At 43.0% G+C, this 18243-nt stretch overlaps 7 protein-coding genes across 7 annotated transcripts; 1 reads left to right on the top strand and 6 right to left on the bottom strand.

Moving 5' to 3' along the window:
* Positions 1-170: 170 nt before the first annotated feature.
* Bctae2 lies at positions 171-4037 on the bottom strand. Its single transcript, XM_024694364.1, has 2 exons — positions 3561-4037; positions 171-3498 (listed from the first exon to the last, which is right to left on the bottom strand). Exons 1-2 carry the CDS (start codon positions 3591-3593, stop codon positions 349-351), a joined length of 3183 nt encoding a protein of 1060 aa, XP_024550153.1. The 5' UTR covers positions 3594-4037; the 3' UTR covers positions 171-348.
* Positions 4038-4402: 365 nt separating this feature from the next.
* On the top strand, positions 4403-7169 carry BCIN_08g01020 (hypothetical protein). The gene is made up of 10 exons (XM_024694363.1): positions 4403-4677; positions 4750-5013; positions 5099-5669; positions 5722-5918; positions 5969-6109; positions 6184-6360; positions 6412-6599; positions 6654-6685; positions 6746-6888; positions 6955-7169. The coding sequence occupies exons 1-10, from the start codon at positions 4442-4444 to the stop codon at positions 7025-7027; spliced, it is 2022 nt and encodes a 673-aa protein (XP_024550152.1). The 5' UTR covers positions 4403-4441; the 3' UTR covers positions 7028-7169.
* A 30-nt stretch (positions 7170-7199) lies between these two features.
* Positions 7200-7891, bottom strand: BCIN_08g01010 (hypothetical protein). Its single transcript, XM_001552440.2, has 2 exons — positions 7702-7891; positions 7200-7609 (listed from the first exon to the last, which is right to left on the bottom strand). Exons 1-2 carry the CDS (start codon positions 7766-7768, stop codon positions 7293-7295), a joined length of 384 nt encoding a protein of 127 aa, XP_001552490.1. The 5' UTR covers positions 7769-7891; the 3' UTR covers positions 7200-7292.
* A 192-nt stretch (positions 7892-8083) lies between these two features.
* BCIN_08g01000 (hypothetical protein) lies at positions 8084-10368 on the bottom strand. The gene is made up of 4 exons (XM_024694362.1): positions 9995-10368; positions 9169-9909; positions 8389-9121; positions 8084-8334 (listed from the first exon to the last, which is right to left on the bottom strand). The coding sequence occupies exons 2-4, from the start codon at positions 9831-9833 to the stop codon at positions 8158-8160; spliced, it is 1575 nt and encodes a 524-aa protein (XP_024550151.1). The 5' UTR covers positions 9834-9909; positions 9995-10368; the 3' UTR covers positions 8084-8157.
* Positions 10369-11735: 1367 nt separating this feature from the next.
* Positions 11736-12593, bottom strand: BCIN_08g00990 (hypothetical protein). The gene is made up of 2 exons (XM_001552442.2): positions 12105-12593; positions 11736-12051 (listed from the first exon to the last, which is right to left on the bottom strand). The coding sequence occupies exons 1-2, from the start codon at positions 12301-12303 to the stop codon at positions 12002-12004; spliced, it is 249 nt and encodes an 82-aa protein (XP_001552492.1). The 5' UTR covers positions 12304-12593; the 3' UTR covers positions 11736-12001.
* Positions 12594-13746: 1153 nt separating this feature from the next.
* Positions 13747-15208, bottom strand: BCIN_08g00980 (hypothetical protein). Its single transcript, XM_024694361.1, has 2 exons — positions 15167-15208; positions 13747-15070 (listed from the first exon to the last, which is right to left on the bottom strand). Exon 2 carries the CDS (start codon positions 14752-14754, stop codon positions 14284-14286), a length of 471 nt encoding a protein of 156 aa, XP_024550150.1. The 5' UTR covers positions 14755-15070; positions 15167-15208; the 3' UTR covers positions 13747-14283.
* Positions 15209-15614: 406 nt separating this feature from the next.
* BCIN_08g00970 (hypothetical protein) lies at positions 15615-17789 on the bottom strand. Its single transcript, XM_024694360.1, has 3 exons — positions 16823-17789; positions 16266-16749; positions 15615-16184 (listed from the first exon to the last, which is right to left on the bottom strand). The coding sequence occupies exons 1-3, from the start codon at positions 17531-17533 to the stop codon at positions 15784-15786; spliced, it is 1596 nt and encodes a 531-aa protein (XP_024550149.1). The 5' UTR covers positions 17534-17789; the 3' UTR covers positions 15615-15783.
* Between the last annotated feature and the right edge of the window lie 454 nt (positions 17790-18243).

Genomic DNA, 18243 nt, shown 5'->3' with positions numbered 1-18243 from the left:
CTTGATTGATGGCTTGATGTCTTGGGAGATGTCAAATGAGCGATGGGAAATAGATAGCTGTAATATTGATTTTCTTGTCATTCAAAAAAAAGGGGGGGTTCATTGTGATGGGAAAATAACAATGTAAGCAAAATCGTAAATGCAGTTTTGAATGAACGAGTGAGTGATGATGAGTCAACATTTGTGGTATTTTCTACAGACGGGTAGGCTGGTAGGTAGGTAGGTATTTTCGCTATGCTGTACTATGCTATGCTATGCTACATGTAACTTATCTATCCATCACTTTTTGACTACTATTGACAATCCCACCAGGAACACTCTACCCAACTCCGCACTCCACACTCCCCTCTACTTTTTCTTACTTCCCCTCCCACCTCTCCCCCCACTACTCTTCCCCTTATCCCCCTTTGCCTTTGCAGCGGCCGAGCCTCCTCCCATCATAACCCTCACCTTGCCCACGGGCACGACATTGGTTGTTTCCTCCGGTTTCCAGCCCTTGATGAGATCCATTTCTCTCGGCCAGATGCGTTCGACATCCATACTAGACTCATCCAGGACTCCCTTGGCCGTACTTGCCGCCATCCACTTACCGAGGATTTCCCTAACCGCCTTACCTTTTTTCTGCGCGCCCGGTTGAATCTTCGCTTTGTATTTGTATTTACCCATTGCAGCCCATGGTGCACAAACAGGTATCGCTTCGAGGATTTCATCGCCGGGTAAAGGAAGGCCGACGAAAGAATCTAACGATGTCATGGTTTCAATCTCGTTATCTTCATGAGTATCGATACCATCTTCAAGCATCAATTTGCGCATCTCTTCATGCTCGGCTGTTTCCTTCTGCGTACGTTGATGTTGAGCTCGTCGACGTTCCTTTTGGAATGCTAGTTCGGCTTCTCGAGCTGCTTTTGCTTTGGCTTCTGCTTCTGCCTTTTCTTGGCCAGCTGCAGCTCCAATGATTTCTTGAGCAGCGATACGATCTTCTTCATCTTGGTCTTTATATTTCTGTGCGATTTTCTTGGCCTTTCCTTTTTTGCCTCGCTTAGCTGGTGCAGGTCCCTTCTTGGGTGGGTTTTGAACTGGTGTTGCTTTTTTACCAGTGGAGATAGACTTTGATTGTGACTCCTCGGCTGAATCTTCGTCTGATTCATCCACCTGTGATTCAGATTTCGATGGCTGGGGCTTCTTATCGTCAGTTTGAAGGGTTTCAAGTTTCTCTTGTGTGGCGACTTCATCAGGTTGTTCTACTTCACTCTGTAGAGGGTTAGGCTTCGAGTCGGCATCTTCATCGTCCGAATCATCCACATCTTGATGATCAGCCTCAGCTTCCTTGGCAGGAGCTGGCTCATCTTCATCAGATTGATTCAATTCGTCCCCAGAACCTATATCGTCAAGAAGAGAATCACCTGCAGAAGGGGCATCTGCGGTTGTGCCACTCGATGGCGAGTCGTCTTGAAGTCTATGTTTGTTATGTCTAGCTTTGCTTTCATCGCTGATTTGGAAAAGAACACCAAAACCAAGGAGTAACTGAGCAGGAGGCAAAAAGTTCTTTTTCCCATGAGTATTGAAGCTACCAGCGGGAAGAAATTCGCCAGTAGGCGCAGATTTTGATACTTGATCCGCAGTCACCCACCAAGCAGACATACCAGCCTTAGAATCCCAAGCACTTGATGTAACAACTACCAAGGTTCCTGCCTGGCTTAGAGTTTGTGGAGGAATCGGGGCATCTGGCGTTTTTGGATTGTTTCTAACAATGACGGATGCTGCACCTCGTATATCTGCATGCAAATATACATCTCCCTTCTTAAGATACCTCTTGTAAAGAATTTCACTTTGCTGTGCATCCTTTCCTGCAAGTACTAGATATCCATCGCTAGATATAAACCAAATGAATTTCTCGAACCACATCTGTTTTCGTACAGGTCGTAAGATGGCCTTCTCTTGCTTCAAACCCTTCTTCAGATCTTGAGCTATTTTCGCTTCGGTACTCTTCAACGCCTTGGAAGATGATTGCAGTGTTTTGTCCTCTTTCGATGCTGCTGAACGTTTTTGATCAAAGTAATTACGCGCATTTGCCCAAGGTGACAGTGCAAGATCAATATCAATAGGAATTCGGGTGTCTGCAACCTTTTCCTTCTTCTTATTGGTCTTAGCGGTATCATCCTCATCCTCACTTTCGGAGACATCACTGTCAGTCTCGTAAGTAGAATCTTCTTCTTCGTCAAACGCCTCCTCATCCAATAAAATTGTTACTGTATTCTCTTCCAATTTTAGGGGCAATTTAATCATCGAAGCTACCGGATTATTGAACTTTTGTTCTCTTTCGATTAGGCGCCCAATTTCAAACCAATCCATGCCTTGCGCGATCAAGCCATTAACAGCATCTGTTGCTTCTTGAACCCGCTCAACATTGGCTTGTAAAGCACTAGCTTTACGTTCATTTAGTGCCTGTATCTCTTGCAAACCGCCTAAACGTTTGGCCTGTTCATTTCGTGCCGCCTGAATTTTCTTTTGGGCTTGTTTTTCTCTCTCTTCAAGCTTTGATTCGAGTTTTTGTCCCTCAATTGAGGAGAAGAACTCATCAACAGTTTTGTTGAACCCTTCGAACTCTAAAAATACCAATGAAGGATCATCCTGGAATTGCTTTGGTTTGAATGGATGAAAATCATCATAAAGTAAACCTTTTCGAATGTCTGTCTCATTTTCATCTGATGGAGTCTGAGGGTCCTTCTTCTTCGCTACAATGTAGCCCTTTGCAGTTTCGGAACTAGTTATTTCTTGAACAACTCGCTGAGCTTCTTGAAGTGATTTCATCAAGTGCTCCAAGAGATCTTCACTCTGCAAAACTTCGGCCGGTTTTAGAGAGGAATTGAAATTTGTGATGCGCATTGCGTGGTCCACTAACATTGGTGGAAATTCTGTGATGGATACAGCTAATGCCTTTCGTAATGCATCTCCAGGCTTCTTCTTCTTCTTTCCAGAGTCATCCTCTCCCTTATCCACCCCCTTCTGTAGAGCCTCTTGAAGTCGTTCTTTCGTCAAATCGGGTATTCCTCCATAATTCTGGCGATTATCCAAAGAATATTTAAGTCCGACTCGTAATTCTTCCTGGGCCTCTCCCGGGTCGACCACTCGAAGTAAGGTGAGGATGTTTAACTCCTTATCCGTAAGAATGATATTGCCTCCCGCATAAAACTCCAAATATAACCTGTATTGTCCATCACTGAATTGAAATTCGATTATGCGATCTGTTCCAACTTGAGAAACCTGTGTGACTCGTCTTGTCTTTAGGAATTTCCTCAATCGCTGTACAAATACACTGGGAGCAGCTGCAGTCGCTCGAGAGAAATCGGTGAGATGACATCGGAAGCCAGAGTCTATGAGGATCTGCTGTTTATTGTCCGGTTTCGCAAATTTGATCAAGAAAATCTTCGATGACAAGTCGTAAACATTGGAAACGCGCAAAGTGACCAAAGCATTTGAAAGTTCATGGGCGATGACCTGAGAAAGTCAGAAGGCATTACAAGAGCGAAGAAAGTCTCTTAGAGCTCTGTTTGACATACCTTCACGTCGATGGAAGAAAATCTTTGCTTCATCTCGTCGTAGTGGCGATAGTTGTATTTTTGTTTTCCCAATGTTTGCTCACTGAGTGCTATATTTTGCTGTGGTGGGGGAAGTTTAGATGTAATTCTGCGTTGAGAGTAATTCAGGTACACCGTACCCTTACATCACCTTGATTGCATCATGGTGGGGCTTAATCATCATCGCTCGCTCGTGTTAAGGTTGACGAGAACAGCTCGGCATCGCTTTTCACATTTATCAATATCTGACCTGCATCAACGTTGAGTATGTTTGTCGTCGCAGATGCTTTGAAACAATCTCCAAAATTCAGCTACCAAGCTTGTGCGATCAAAACATCGAAAACAATTTGAGGGATCGCGCCGAGCGACGATCAAGCATGGATGGTGTACAGTCAGTATTGTACTGACTGGCAGATGAACACAACTTTTTGACTCTCGGAATTGGAATTGAATGGCACCGATGACATGAGTACTTCGTATCTCTCATCCAGGCGATGATCTGCTGAATCTCGAACAGCCGTCTGGTAATTGACACGAAGATGCCGTTATCTATTGATAGCCTGTGGGAGCGAATGAGTTCCAAATCTGCTTGGTCCCGCTTTGATTCCATGATGCAAGATGGCCAGGAACTGGAGACAACTTCCCAATTCAGAAGGATACATAAGCACTGCATGATATCGGTGTTGAGGATGTAAAGTTACCTTCCGGATTGACAACAAGTGTTGCAGGGTTCGTAGCACCTGTCCATCGTTTGGCCAGTGCCCCTCATATCTTCAAAAGAGCTTCAAAAAGTACATAAGCTTTTGTCTGTAGGTCTTGCCCCTGATATTTGCCAAGCTCGTTCGTTCGTTCGTTCAATCAAAATGCATTTCCATCATTTTGCCTCAATTGCATTGTCCGTTCCTGGAATTCTTGCTGCTGTTCTTCCGAACTCTGATATTATTTCCACTCGTTCGTCATTTGTTTCCCATGAGAAGCGAAATGCACCTCATGCACAATGGATGAAACGTGACCGGATTGCGAGCACAACTTTACTTCCTGTGCGTATTGGTTTATCTCAGGGTAATCTCGAGAAGGGACATGCCTTCCTTATGGATGTGTAAGTAGTTCACGATGAAATGAATGTGAAAATTATGTCTTGCATCACTCCATCGTGCTAACTACTTGAAAGTTCGCATCCAGAATCCTCAAATTATGGAAAACATTGGACAGCCGAGCAGGTACATGAAATGTTTGCCCCTTCAGACGAGACAATCAATACTGTACGAAATTGGTTAGTCGACTCAGGAATTGCGGCTAGTCGAATTGTTCACTCCGACACAAAGGGATGGTATGCATTCGACGCGACGACGAGTGAACTCGAGAATCTACTTAATACTCAGTACTATACATATGAGCATTTTTCAACTGACGAAATAGCTGCTGCATGTGATGAGTGAGATATTATTTTCTTTGATTCGTATACACCAGCAATCAACATTGAAACCGGCTCGTGAAATTTGCTAAACAAAATCCCATAGATACCACCTTCCAGCTCATGTTCAACCACACGTGGATTACATTACTCCCGGTGTCAAATTAATCTCTACGAAAAAGAAATCAGCCTCGAAACGTAGCGTTCTTGGTGGAAGTAAAGGTAAAGACTATGGACCTTTGCGACGACCAAAAAGTTCATCCGGAAGCTATTCACATCACAATTCGACTTCATTGGCGACTTGTGATGAGATTATCACTCCAGAATGTATCAAAGCCCTTTATCGTATACCTCGTGCCAGCAAAGCCAATCCCAACAATGCAATGGGGATATGGGAAGAAGGAGACTTCTATGATCAAGAAGACTTGGATTTATTCTTTGCTAATTACACTCCATATATTCCCAAGGGTACACATCCAATCCCCAATTTTGTGGATGGTGCCATGGCTCCAGTTTCTGTTGAAGAAGCGGGTGGAGAAAGTCTTTTAGATTTTGAATTGGCATATCCTTTAGTATATCCTCAGAAACTGGTACTCTATCAAACAGATGATATTAATTACGCCGCTGAGAATCCCACTGTGGGCGCATTCAATACATTTCTCGATGCTATTGATGGAGTATGTTTACTAATTCCCCCACTTTAAGATGTGTTACTGACAATCTTTTCAGTCATACTGCACATACTCAGCTTATGGCGAAACTGGCAATGATCCTGTTCTTGACCCCATCTATCCAGATTCTGCAGAAGATGGATATAAAGGGAAACTAATGTGTGGTGTCTACAAGCCCACAAATGTAGTCTCAACATCCTACGGCGAGGCAGAAATAGATCTTCCTGAATACTACCAGAAGAGACAATGCAATGAGTATGTAGCCTTATCGTATAGTGAGCGATGAGATACTTACATTGAGATAGATACATGAAACTTGGACTCCAAGGGCATACATTCCTATATTCTTCAGGAGACTTCGGTGTTGGCGGATATCCCGGTGATGCTACAGAAAGTGGATGTTTGGGTTCGGATTCAACAATTTTCAACCCTCAATTTCCTGTCAAGTACGTGTCTTCAGTTGTATATATTTGGATTTCCTCCAATAATCTACATATAATTCAAGACTAATACTCGATAGTTGCCCATACGTCACAGCAGTTGGCGCTACGAAAGTTTACCCAGGTCATACAGTTTTTGAACCTGAGAGTGCCGCCAACGATCTTATAGGCCAACCATACGCTCGTGCGTACTCTTCCGGTGGAGGGTTTAGTAATGTCTATGAAATTCCCTCGTATCAGAAAGAGGCTGTAGCATCGTAAGTTCCCCCTTCGTGATGATGCAACTCTACCCTGACTAGCTGTTCCAGATATTTCAAGAACCATAATCCTTCTTATCCATACTATGAAGCCACTGCGGGTAGCAATGTTAGTATAGGGGCCAATGGCGGAGTATACAATCGTGCTGGAAGAGGTATTCCAGATGTCTCTGCAAACGGAGATAATATTGCAACCTTCCTCGAAGGAAATTTTACTCTGAATGGGGGTACTAGTGCGAGTATGTTTTCTTCGATCCGAACGTCTTCTCTTGATTTTTGCTAAAGACTTCTAGGCACACCCATTTTCTCTTCCATCATTAACTTGGTATGAGGATTTGCCCTTTTTTATCCTTCTATTCAATTTACACATACTTACGAATCTTAGATCAACGAGGAACGACTCGCTATTGGGAAGTCCACAGTAGGATTCATCAATCCAGTGCTTTATGCAAACCCTCAAGTGTTGAATGATATTACAAATGGAAGTAATCCTAATTGCGGTACCGCCGGGTTTAGTGCTGTGTCTGGGTATGTTTCCTTTTTTCTGGAAGTGAATATTAGTGAGGAGCTTGCTAACATAATGGTTTGCCGTAGATGGGATCCTGTTACTGGGCTTGGAACACCTAATTATCCGAAGTTGTTGAAGCTCTTCCTTAGTTTACCTTGATTGTTTGGGCGATATTGTGGCAAGAGCATCGAAGAGCCGTGTGTTTTGGAATAGGCCTAATCATATTCCTGGATCCATACTAGAACTGTAACGAGATTTCAATCGGTGAGATACAAACAAATGAATCTTTACTTTCATACCATAAAACCACAACAATAGAATACAGCAAGTTTGCATTAAATATCGTACATTACACCCACCCCATTACATACCAATACCACCTGATACGCCAATACCCTCCCCAATCCATTTACCCACCCAAAATTTATTTACAAGTACTAACACTCCAATCCACCGTATTATTTCCCTGCCCGGGCACCTTTGGCTTAAAATCCAAATAAACCAATTCTCCCTTTTTGCTCTCCCACTCACCATTCGTATCGCGATAGTACACAATCTCATCGCTGCCCGCATCGCGTACTTCGACGGTAGTGTGAGAGAGTACGCCGTCGGTGCTCCATTCGATTTTGTAGCAGGAATCGCCGGTTACGAGGAAGGGGGCTGTACAGCGTCGGTTGTGGTCGCTGTCGAGACAGCTTTCGACTGCGTAGTCGAGGATGTGGCCAGAGGCTACTTCTTTGGCTGGAGGGAGAGGGTTAGTTGGGTTGGGGATAATTTCGAGGGATTATAGGGGAATGAAGTGGCAAGGGGTGGAAAGGGAGAGGAAGACATACGTTTGGTGAGAGTGCCGGTCATAGCGAGACCTGCGGTCAAAACACTTTGGGCATTTGGGAGATACATTTTCTGGATGTTGTTGATTTTTGATTGATTGATTGATTGATCGATGGATGGATGGATGGATTAGGTTGAATTGATTGAACTTTGAAAATAAAGGTTTATTTAAAAGAGTAACTACATGAAAGCAAAAGAATACCGTCCTCATTATGTAGGTAGCTATTTGCCAAGAGATATCCCTAGCGTCTATGACGATGCGATGTCTTAGCGGGGAAGCGGAGGTGGCGGGAGCGACAGGAACCAAGGTGATCTGCGCCACTATATTTAGGAAAGTGTCTAGACTGTCATTTCCAAGGTTATTGGAAATTATTTGTAAATCTTTGCTCTTCATTTTATTATGCAAAAGTTATTCACAATGAAAATTGTTTTGTTTTGTTTGGCTCTCGGGTCCTCAATCATAGTGATGAGGTCGGGAATCGTGCTAATTTTGCCAGTTCATGAGCTGCGGTTATACGACCTGGTTTTGCCTTGTATGGCAAACTTAATTCTCTTGCTTTTTTGCGCATTGAAATAGCTTCTTCGCTATCCCCTACGACTTGCAAAAATGCAGCGCTTAATTCGTCGGCTTTCCACTGCTCTAATATCAGAAACCGCTGTACCAAAATGACTAGGGAAAGGACACTTACATAAGGAGCCGCCTTCCTACTACCCCAAACCCCCACACCCAGGTACTCAGCCCTCACTGCGAAATCATAAAGATCGGCCCACATGGGAAGAACCACGTGAGGGATCCCCGTTCCAATAGCTTCGTGGAAACAATTCGCTCCTCCGTGATGAACTGAAGCGATGATATTTCCTGTCTCTAACAATGCGGCTGGATCAACATTTATCCATTTGGACATTCTGACACGTCCTGATTCGAGATCCGGAGAGATTATAGCAAGAAATTCATCGGTGAATGGGTGACGTTTGTTAAATTTCCATAATACCTGGACGTTAGTGTTGTCGAGTAGAATTCTGATTGCTTTTGCCATTTCGGTTGCGGTATTGAGGTCGTAGTTTGCTGTACTTCCTAGGTTTATCAATACCGTTGGAGAATTTTTAAGCCATTCAGATAATTCTGGATCTTGTTCTGAGGCTGGTGCTGTGGAGAGGAAGATCGGTCCGCATTGGACTACATTTTCGGGAATGACATCAAAAGGATAATCGATTTCTTCAGAACTTTGGGTTAACCATAGATAGTCTTTATGATAGACGGTGGAAAAATCCAAGGGGTTTGCGATTCCGTTTTCTTTGAGATATGCACGCTTGTAAGAGATAGTCGCGCCAACTAACACGCTGTACGTGAGACGGAGGTTCCTGTATATGTTCGAAGGGATGAGGTACCAGGGCACTGGATATGGAAATGCTGAACTTATACTAAAGATTGTGAGTATAGATTTTGTTCAAAATAATGGAGTACATACACTGGATATTTCCAAAGTATAGCTCCCCAAGGTTGAAATTGTGCGAGAGTATCCTTTAAAGTGTTCGGCGAGATAATAGCATGGTTGCGTCCCTGAGCTCTCACAGCATCGATGGCAGGACCAAACAATGGATCAACAGCTACAACAGCCGGATCTACAGCATCTAATATATCAGATACTTCTTTATAGATACCAAGATGATCAGGACCTGTCCAGGGCATCAGCCATGTTTCCACATTACTGGCAAATCTGTTTAAATCAGCAATTCCAGGTCCATTGATGGCCGCATCAACGTCAAAACCATCACTGTTGAAAGAATCTGAAAATGATAGTCCTTTCAACTCGTGGAAAGTAATAGCTTTTTTACTTCCTGCATCTCGTGCAAATTTGGAAATAGTAGTGATGTCGTTCTTTAGCTTCTCAAATGACAAGAAATGAATATCCAGATCATTGTATTCGACTAGCAAAGCATGACTAGTTGCCAAAAAGACATTTGCTAATCCGTGTTCACTATTGGTGATAAGTAAAACAGTATTATTCTTTCCGGGAAATTTTCCAGTTTTTTTAGCGGTGCTTTCTTCGCTCTGTGTTGATGTTCCGGCATATAAATATGCTATATAGGCAAAAATTGCAGCGAGAGCGAAGTAAAAAGGTCGCCTGAACATGTTTTATCACACCGAATGAAATAGGCACCCAGATATACTGAATAAATTTTAGGAAAGATAATGATGGTCCCTCGCTCTGCGGTTTTATATGTTAATTATATCAAGTTATCCCCCCCACCTTTGTTGGTCCACAAAGAACCTAGTTTTACGTGAAGGCTTACCCATTGCATAGCCTGTATTGCGATACTGCGTCGATCTAATGGGCTGCAAGGTTCGGACTTGGGCTTGTGTATTGTGTATTTTCTTGGGGCCCAGATAACCTTCCCGAGATGGTGATACGATGACATTTCAGAAGACAAACAGCAATAACTTATCGACTATTTCGCCGGTATCTTCTATCGTGTCTACATCCCTTTCCTTCGAAGTGTACGAAGCAAATCATTGACCGAAAGAAAGTTCCAGGTATGTAAATTGAAAAATCATTGAATCAACAGTTTTGATTTGAATGCCGGGGAGTGCTCATGGAGCTATGCTTGATACATTAAAGCTTGAAAACTCATTTGATTGTCAAAGTCAAACTGAAGTCCGAGGCATCGAGGGTATTGCGAGACACAATGAGCCGGAGGTCTGGCTATTTATCCGTCGTGGGTTTCCATCGACATGGCATTGATGCACAGCATGAATCAAGATGAAGGTCCAGGTTGATAAGAGAGGCCATCGAATGTAACATCGCACATGCGGGTTGCTCAATTGGTCTTGGAGCCATTGAGGAGAATTTATAACACAAAACCATTCATTCTCTTTCAATGGATGCACACTCGCAGCTTCCATCGATTTTTGGAAAGAGTTGCTTGCACAGTTGGTATGTGTAAGTCCGAAGTTCTCATCTGAAATGTGTGAATGTTGTAGGTAGGTATCAAAGTACTCGTAGTTGGAAATTATTGTGGTAAAGGTTGAGATTTTGACAAGTGGTAATAGTTCAGGGGTTTGACGCTAGTAATATTAGGGCGTTCAGGCTGTCAATTGAGGATTCCGCGCGTGGAACATTCTCGGCCAAAAAATTCCTCAACTTCAATCTCACTAGAAACAATTCTACTGTTTTCACCACATCACATCGGAAACTGATTTTTGAGCATTCGAATTCCGACGACCAATGTTCATTCTTACTGTTGAGAATGGTTGTATGGCCTTTTGCTCCTCAAATCCTGTCTCTTTTCAACCATTCAGTCAAATCTGACAGGTCAAAATGTGCCTCCCTCCCCCTCCCTTCACGCATAGCCGCGGCTATTCCGAACCCAAAAAAAGGCAATTTCTCGTGCACCTTTATTGTGGCGAGCGCAGTTCAATATCCAACAACATCATATCATTTCTGACTACCCTAAAGCAAATGTCTTATATCGAAATGTTACACGTCCGATGAAGCTATATCAACCCTGGATTCCCTCTCCCACGCTGCCTCGAAAGCATTCAGAGATGCGAAGGAGGGTACTTCAACCAATGAACGCATATCTCTTCAGGCAGAAGGGCCGATAATCGTTGTTTGAATGCTAATCTTCTCCCAAATATAGAATAGACCTTGACACGGTCCAACAGCGACCTTTCACAATCGAGCACGATGACGGTAAAGTTGTTCGTCCAGGCTATCCCTCAATGAGTTGTGCGAGGCGTAGAAGACAAGCAAATTCAAAGGATCCTATTGTACAATGTTTAAATCTTTACTGTCATCCTTAGAAACATTTTCGAGTGAATTCCTAGTGCGCCGCCTGAGGAATGAAGTCTTGTTTTTGTGTTGTCGGGAAGAAGTTGCTCTTGGTAGGTGTTTTGCAATATTACCGTTGGGAAAATGCTATCTTTCTTCGAAATTGATAAGGATGCTTTTGAAGGTCTCAAGCCCGGCGTCTTAGACGTTATTGACTTAAGGTAAGCTGGGGTTTTCGGTCGCAATTTTGATGTCAGGTCAAATGTCACTTCATTCTTCAGAAATTTCTCCACTCAGTCATTTTGGCCCATGTTTCCATTTTTTCTTATCATATTATTAAATAATCCTGAAATTCCATCGCAAAAAGGCAGAAAACTCGTACCAATCAGAAGTATTTGCTATAAGGGCCCTCGAAGTGTCAGAGGATTGCCGCAGAATTCTTCGCAGTCCCAGATCATCATTCTATCATAAATCATAAATATCATCCATTTTCATTTCATCATCCCTTCAAAACCAACTCAATTGGTCTCTATGCAGGTGGCAATGGACAAGTAGTCCAATCAGTGATACATTCAGCCTCTGCAAACTGTCAGCATTGTTACACATCTCATATCATCTAAGTAGTGACGTACCAACACTTGCAACACAAGGGGCGGCATCTTCATCTGTGCAACCATGGCCACAACTCTCCAACAAGCAGACAGTATAGGCGTTTTGCGCATCAGAACAACTGCATTCCTCCACGCGAACTTGTAGTGCTGCAGGAATTGTTGGACGTGCAGCGACAAGAGTGAGGCCGGTGAAGATGGCAAAGATGGTTGAGAATTGCATGTCGACGGCTTGTTTTTGGATTCGTTTCTGAATACGAGGTGGTTTTCGTAAAATTGATGTTCTGATCCTGTTTTGGAGCTCGTGTTGTTGACCTGTGTGTTCAATGTCGCAATATCACGATGTATTTATAATATTCGTTCTCTTATATATTGCCACCCAAAATATTTCATATCAGTAGTGCCTTCCTCTTTCATCGGGTTGCATCTCAGCTCCATTGTGAACGGCATATGCAAAAATATCGCTGCAATGCATTTACAGCGAACTCTTGGCATCGGTCAATTACGAGAATCTGGATAACATGCATACATGGTGCCCTGCATACAATTGCATAGTCCACACCTAGAGATAAAGAACTTCCTCGGTCTCCGATTTGCACAATCCACAATTGAAAATATTTTTCATTTCAACGATATGCATCGTCACTGTAAATTTCAGCTTGTCGGAAACTCCCGAGTGGATTCCACCAGTCTCGAGGCTTTATTTGGAAGTCTGAGCCGCAGCGAGATCGCTACGCGATTGAAAATTAATTAACGTGCAGCATGCACGATATGAGGCGAGACCGTTAAAGAAGGCGATCAATGGTAGGTGCGGGGCCAAGATTAGTAGATCCTTGAATGTTCTCCACCTGCTTCGACGTCACTTTTGTGTGATTTTTATTTTTGATTACCTGAATCTTGAATATTTTCACAATCGTAGTCCACGTTCTGTTCACCGTCTTATTGATTTATCTGTTATGGGATGATTTTCATTTGCAGCAGCGAGTGAAGCTGAGGATGTCTTTTCTGGGACTTACGAGAATACTTGATGCATGGTGCTTATCTCACTACCATGCATCTGATGCTGAGAATGGACGCAAATCCGATTAACGAATGAGCAATCACAATTCTCTATCTCTCTAAAGTCAATTAACTACGTCAAATTTATCATATTCTAGCATCAACTAACGACTCTAATCTCATTTCAGAACTTACGTACGCGCGATTATCACACTTAGATCCCATTTTAACTCAACGCCAGCTGAGAGTACTTCATGGGATGAGATGATGGATGATTAAATTACATTAGTCTCCATCTAATGACTAAACAGAGAAAGTGAGAGACCAGGTCACTTGGAGATAAAAGATGCGATCGAATGACTACCTAGCTATTTACGAAGTGTTACTGATCTCTCATTTTCCGAGTTCATGAAGAAAGAATGTAGGCGTGGCTTGAGAATTATCAACTCACATGCTCTTTCATTTTGATGATTGCTCCTATGTAGCTCTACATCATCAGGATCTGCAAATTAACAACAAAATGGAGGTTCAGCCCAAAACATTTGGAGATTGTTTTTTGTGTTGTTTTAAAAAGTATCCAATGTTCGCAAGCTGCGAGACTGGATAGCGCCCCCCCCCCCCCCCCCCCCCCCGAATCCCACGACCTCTTTCCTTCAAAATATACGCTTCCCCCATTTGCTGTCCAAGAATTACTAGCATGTTGTCAGTCGCTTAAAAATAATTTCCCATCATCTTATGCTACTTGTCGTCATTTTCAATGAAGAGGCACAAAGGAAGTGAGATAGGGGGTTATTTAATTGGAGTATGACTGAACAGTGGAAATATTGCGCGACGTTGCATCTCTACAAAAAGGTGTATTGATACTGTTTGCTCTGCTTTTGAAATAGCCTTCTTCCAGTATATCTTATATATAGATGGGAAACAGATTCATCAAGCATACTACTCTTCGAGTTTAGTATTCTAGAGCGTACATATGTCGATTAGAGTAGAAAGAAAGACGGATTTCTTGGTTGTGGTTATTCCAAATTCTATTTGCCTATATAAACAAAAGCGATTCAACATTCATCGGAATGGTCACTCAATATGGACCGCCCGATTACTCGTAATATACGCCGTTCCTATCCAGTCTAGACCTTGAAATTTACTCCAAACCTCGAACTTAATCTCAATTTCATCAACAATTCTCCCTCACAGAATATACCTCCTAACTACCCCAAGTGTTCGTTCTATTGAGTCTCGCCCTCGCCAACGCTATCTCTTCTTCCCTCTTCTTAGCTCCTCCCCTACGAAAACGCGCGACACAACCCCCCGCAAGCCACACAAGCACTATCAGCGCACATCCTCCAAAAAGAACAATCAAGAAAATAATCATGACTGCCCTATTAGTAAAAGGTTTCGCAAACAACGGTCTTTTATAATGTTTATTGATAGCTGCTTCTGAGAGCGCAGCCAAGCAGTGCAACCTCTGGGCGGCATTAGAATCAGAAACTTCGGCAATAGAAGTGAGAGAACAGCGCTCAAGGATTCTGGTCACTGTGCTGGCGGTTATAGGGATTGTTGCGTCGTGGGAGTAAGGTGTGTTGGGCCAGGAGTTGGAGGATGAGGAGATAGCCACTGCACTGACGAGAGCGGCGCCTGCTACGATGCCACCACCTCCACCGGCTATGGGTGCCATTTTTTGAGGCGGAGTGAAAATTTTCTTGGTTGATGAGGAGTGCTGAGTAAGAAATGGTTCTATTGAGTGGATCTTTGTGTTTGATGTCTAATGTATAGAATAGGAAGTGTGGTGATTGGCCCTACTATGAAACGATAGTTGTACTCTGATACAGGATTGTGTAGTTTTTTGAACTCTGTAAAACTCGGAGTGCACTTACTCCTTCCAAACGGTTGAGGAATCACCCTTTATATACACCAAAGTTAGCAATATAATTATCTTCTTCCATCATACCAAGACAAGTACAGAGCTAGAACTTCCAACAAAAAAGACTTAACTATCTTGGTATCAGTATATCAATATTTTTTAGTGATGATTCGGAAAAGATCATCTCTTTCTAAACTTCTTATCAACATCCCACCAAGAGACTTACGAAAGTGCAACTCTGATTTCAAACACATAGATTTTCTAGTTCCGATGTATCGACATTCTAACAGTATTCTAGAAAGAGCGTTTCCCTTCCAAGCTCCAATGTTCCAACTCAAGGGAATGTAAATCCCCGTCTACCCCACTTTCCCTAATCTAGATATCTCTTAGTCTGTAGATCGAGTTCGTACTAAAGTCTCTAGCTCTATGCTATCAGAGTACCCCACCACACTAGAAGACTTGGAAGTCGCTTAGAAACGCCTTGTCTTTCCTTGGTAGTTTCTAGGGGCTCGGCAATAGGATATAGTGTGGGAGATTTGCCGAACGCTGGAGATCTGGGGAACTAATAACATGCATTAACACGCGCATGGCATGGCAGCGGAAACTAACTCGACGTTAGCGTATATAAAGTTAAAGTTGATCAGGTGCCTAGGGTAATTTTGTTTGGAACTTGTTGTCACATGGTTCATGGTGTGATTGCATTAGATAGATAATGCTACCGATACTAGTGTTCGTTACCTAAGAATTTTCTGCAGATCGAAATGGCTTTCTCCCAGTAACATCAATCAATAAACGATTCATATATCTCCTCGAAATCCGAGTACAGTGTTACTAATCAATTGATTAGTCCCAAGCCCCCTCTAGATCCATCGTCCCCAACCCCTCCCAACTAATAAAATCATCTCTCAGCCTCCACACTTCCACGCTATCCCCCGCCGTTCCATTATTTGTCACCACAAATGCCATCCCCAAATCCGTAACCGCAATATTCTTGTACAGCTTTCCTGTCCCCGTTGAATTACTCATCTCATTTGGATGCCCATCCACTAGAATCCATGCGCTCGCTTCTCCCCCCGTAACATCTACTCGTACACCCGTACTACAAAGGGTCAAGATGACTTGCCAAGCTTGATTTCCATTTGAGACAAGTCGATGTGTGGAGCCCGTGGCGATCGGGGTGAGAGGTGGGTAAGGTTGAGGATTGGAAGCGCTGAGCCAATGACTTGTAGCTGACCAGCTAACTCCTAAAAGTAGTATGATGAGCTAGCTGATATACCCAAAGACTAAACAGGATATAGGCAAAGATGCAATCGGTAAATACATACTCGGATACCAATCCCACGCCGTAATATTAACTCCTTCCCACTGCCAGTACAGGCTTGCGCGATTATCTGGCTTGTCTGTTTTATTCTGGAACGCGACTGCCGTCCCTAATTGTGCACCGTAGACGTCATATATCTCCCAGGAATCCGCGTTCTCATTTCTGATACTCATAAACTTGGCTGTGTCCGTGGTAATACTCATGCTGCTACTCGTGGTCGTCGTACCCGCTACTGAACTACTACTCGTCTGATTACCAATATGGAGATTCCCATCTGAAGTTTGGTAAGAGACAATGATATTATAATCACAAGTTGAACAAGGATTGTAAAGTACAGAGAGACGAGTGCCGGGATACACGGATATGTTTTGGAGGGAGAGGGATCCAGAGGTCCAGGAGCCGACGTCGGCGTTTGAACTGGAGGTGTTTAGGGAACTGCTAATGCTGTTCAATATGTTGTTTGAGCCCACAAAGACGACAGTAACTTCCTAAAAACATGTGAGCAATCAATCCAAGATACAATATTGACAATGAAATACAGAAAGATGGGTAAATCATCACCATTGGTTCCAAGCCGGGCCTCGAAACCGCGGCCGCAATAGCTGATCCATTGTTCGTGGTATAGTTTAACATATTCTTTGTCCACGTAGGTGTAGTAGACAAGCTTGCATTTGAAGTTGTTGCTTCTATCAATTGACCGGAGTTATTTGAATAGTAAATTTTAGTTATGTTGACAAAATCAGAGGTATAGGAAACTGCAGCAATGTTTCTGATGACATTCGAGGAAGGCGTTGCCACGACCGTACCTTGAGCGGTTGACAGTGACTGTGATATCGTTGTAGATGTCGATACTGTTGGAGATGCTAGAGTCACCATCGAGGTAATTTCGTTGATAGAACTTGTGGTGGAAGGGGAGGCAGAAGCTTGTTGCCTGGACTTCATCACAACTCCTAGTATAGAAGCAAGGGCAATTAACGAAACCAGCATCATAAATCCTCCGATAACAAACCATTTTCGTCTTCTATATAAATCCTTAGCGCTCCATTTCTTCCTTTGTGCAATTTCATTTTTTGAAGTCAACTCCGCTCTGTTGGTAATCTCAGACACATCCCCATCACTAGTCGGCAACCTTGAATCTGCAACTTCTAATTCGTAATGTTTTCCTCCCGGAATGATTCCAGTCTCAACTTTGACCTGTATCCCGGGGTCTGAGACTCTGATCTCGCCATGGAATACTTCAAGATCGCTATGCTTCAAACTATCACCAAGCATTTTCTAGTGTCGTGAAAATAAGAAAAGAGGAGAGAACAGTAGTTGCCCGGAATAAGCAGTACTTTCGCTTCAAATAGGGTACGCATGCAAGGATTCCTAGTTGAAGAAATTTCCTTCATTGTAAATGCAGCAGTACGCCTACTATTACTATATCCAGTGGTCACATCGCCCTTTGGACGCCGCAATTATCACTACAAAATCGATACTCTATTTCAACGAATGCATGAATAGGAGTGAATTGCGGAGGAGAAGTTTCGAATCCTCGAGAAAGAGCTTGAAAGTGTAACCTAGATCAATACTAGCTACTATTACCATTGGTCGGCTCAGCTGGATGTGTGTGCCTTGTACTGGTTGTGCGACACGAACAAAATCAGCATGTCCAGAACTAGCATTTGGGGTCCGACTTGTGCCCGAAGGATCATCAATCATGTTCTGAAATCATTAAGGGGAATGGCTTTAGGATAAATACTTCTGGGTAGTATCGTAATGTTTGAGTTAGGTTGCAATAGGAGCAACGGCAATTGCAGGCAAGGCGTTCAAAAACCAACCTTGCCATTCTGCAAAGTATTAAGGTAACCAAGCGACAAATTTGATAATCTATTCAATCGGTGGCAGTTATGACCACGAAATATCGTTCTTGCTTCCGTATAATTTTGCTTGCAATCTCTTCTTTTAGATTTCTTTCAAACCTGCTGCTTAGGGATTGTGCA

The sequence above is a fragment of the Botrytis cinerea genome, chromosome 8 (assembly GCF_000143535.2).
Source record: "Botrytis cinerea B05.10 chromosome 8, complete sequence".
Lineage (NCBI taxonomy): Eukaryota > Fungi > Ascomycota > Leotiomycetes > Helotiales > Sclerotiniaceae > Botrytis > Botrytis cinerea.
This window is presented reverse-complemented; position numbering and strand designations above follow the sequence as displayed.

Excerpts from the sequence above, each read along its gene's own strand:
- Bctae2 (XM_024694364.1), bottom strand. The coding sequence starts at position 3,593 with ATGAAGCAAAGATTTTCTTCCATCGACGTGAAG. Across the intron at positions 3,499-3,560 it reads TTTCTTCCATCGACGTGAAG|GTCATCGCCCATGAACTTTC; the intron begins GTATGTCAAACA and ends TGACTTTCTCAG.
- BCIN_08g01020 (XM_024694363.1), top strand. The coding sequence starts at position 4,442 with ATGCATTTCCATCATTTTGCCTCAATTGCATTGTCCGTTCCTGGAATT. Across the intron at positions 5,919-5,968 it reads CAGAAGAGACAATGCAATGA|ATACATGAAACTTGGACTCC; the intron begins GTATGTAGCCTT and ends ACATTGAGATAG. Across the intron at positions 6,110-6,183 it reads AACCCTCAATTTCCTGTCAA|TTGCCCATACGTCACAGCAG; the intron begins GTACGTGTCTTC and ends AATACTCGATAG.
- BCIN_08g01010 (XM_001552440.2), bottom strand. The coding sequence starts at position 7,768 with ATGTATCTCCCAAATGCCCAAAGTGTTTTGACCGCAGGTCTCGCTATG. Across the intron at positions 7,610-7,701 it reads GACCGGCACTCTCACCAAAC|CCAAAGAAGTAGCCTCTGGC; the intron begins GTATGTCTTCCT and ends CTCTCCCTCCAG.
- BCIN_08g01000 (XM_024694362.1), bottom strand. The coding sequence starts at position 9,833 with ATGTTCAGGCGACCTTTTTACTTCGCTCTCGCTGCAATTTTTGCCTAT. Across the intron at positions 9,122-9,168 it reads ATACTTTGGAAATATCCAGT|TATAAGTTCAGCATTTCCAT; the intron begins GTATGTACTCCA and ends CACAATCTTTAG. Across the intron at positions 8,335-8,388 it reads GTAGGAAGGCGGCTCCTTAT|TGGAAAGCCGACGAATTAAG; the intron begins GTAAGTGTCCTT and ends ATATTAGAGCAG.
- BCIN_08g00990 (XM_001552442.2), bottom strand. The coding sequence starts at position 12,303 with ATGCAATTCTCAACCATCTTTGCCATCTTCACCGGCCTCACTCTTGTC. Across the intron at positions 12,052-12,104 it reads CCCTTGTGTTGCAAGTGTTG|AGGCTGAATGTATCACTGAT; the intron begins GTACGTCACTAC and ends GACAGTTTGCAG.
- BCIN_08g00980 (XM_024694361.1), bottom strand. The coding sequence starts at position 14,754 with ATGGCACCCATAGCCGGTGGAGGTGGTGGCATCGTAGCAGGCGCCGCT.
- BCIN_08g00970 (XM_024694360.1), bottom strand. The coding sequence starts at position 17,533 with ATGCTTGGTGATAGTTTGAAGCATAGCGATCTTGAAGTATTCCATGGC. Across the intron at positions 16,750-16,822 it reads GGCCCGGCTTGGAACCAATG|GAAGTTACTGTCGTCTTTGT; the intron begins GTGATGATTTAC and ends ACATGTTTTTAG. Across the intron at positions 16,185-16,265 it reads GGCGTGGGATTGGTATCCGA|GAGTTAGCTGGTCAGCTACA; the intron begins GTATGTATTTAC and ends TACTACTTTTAG.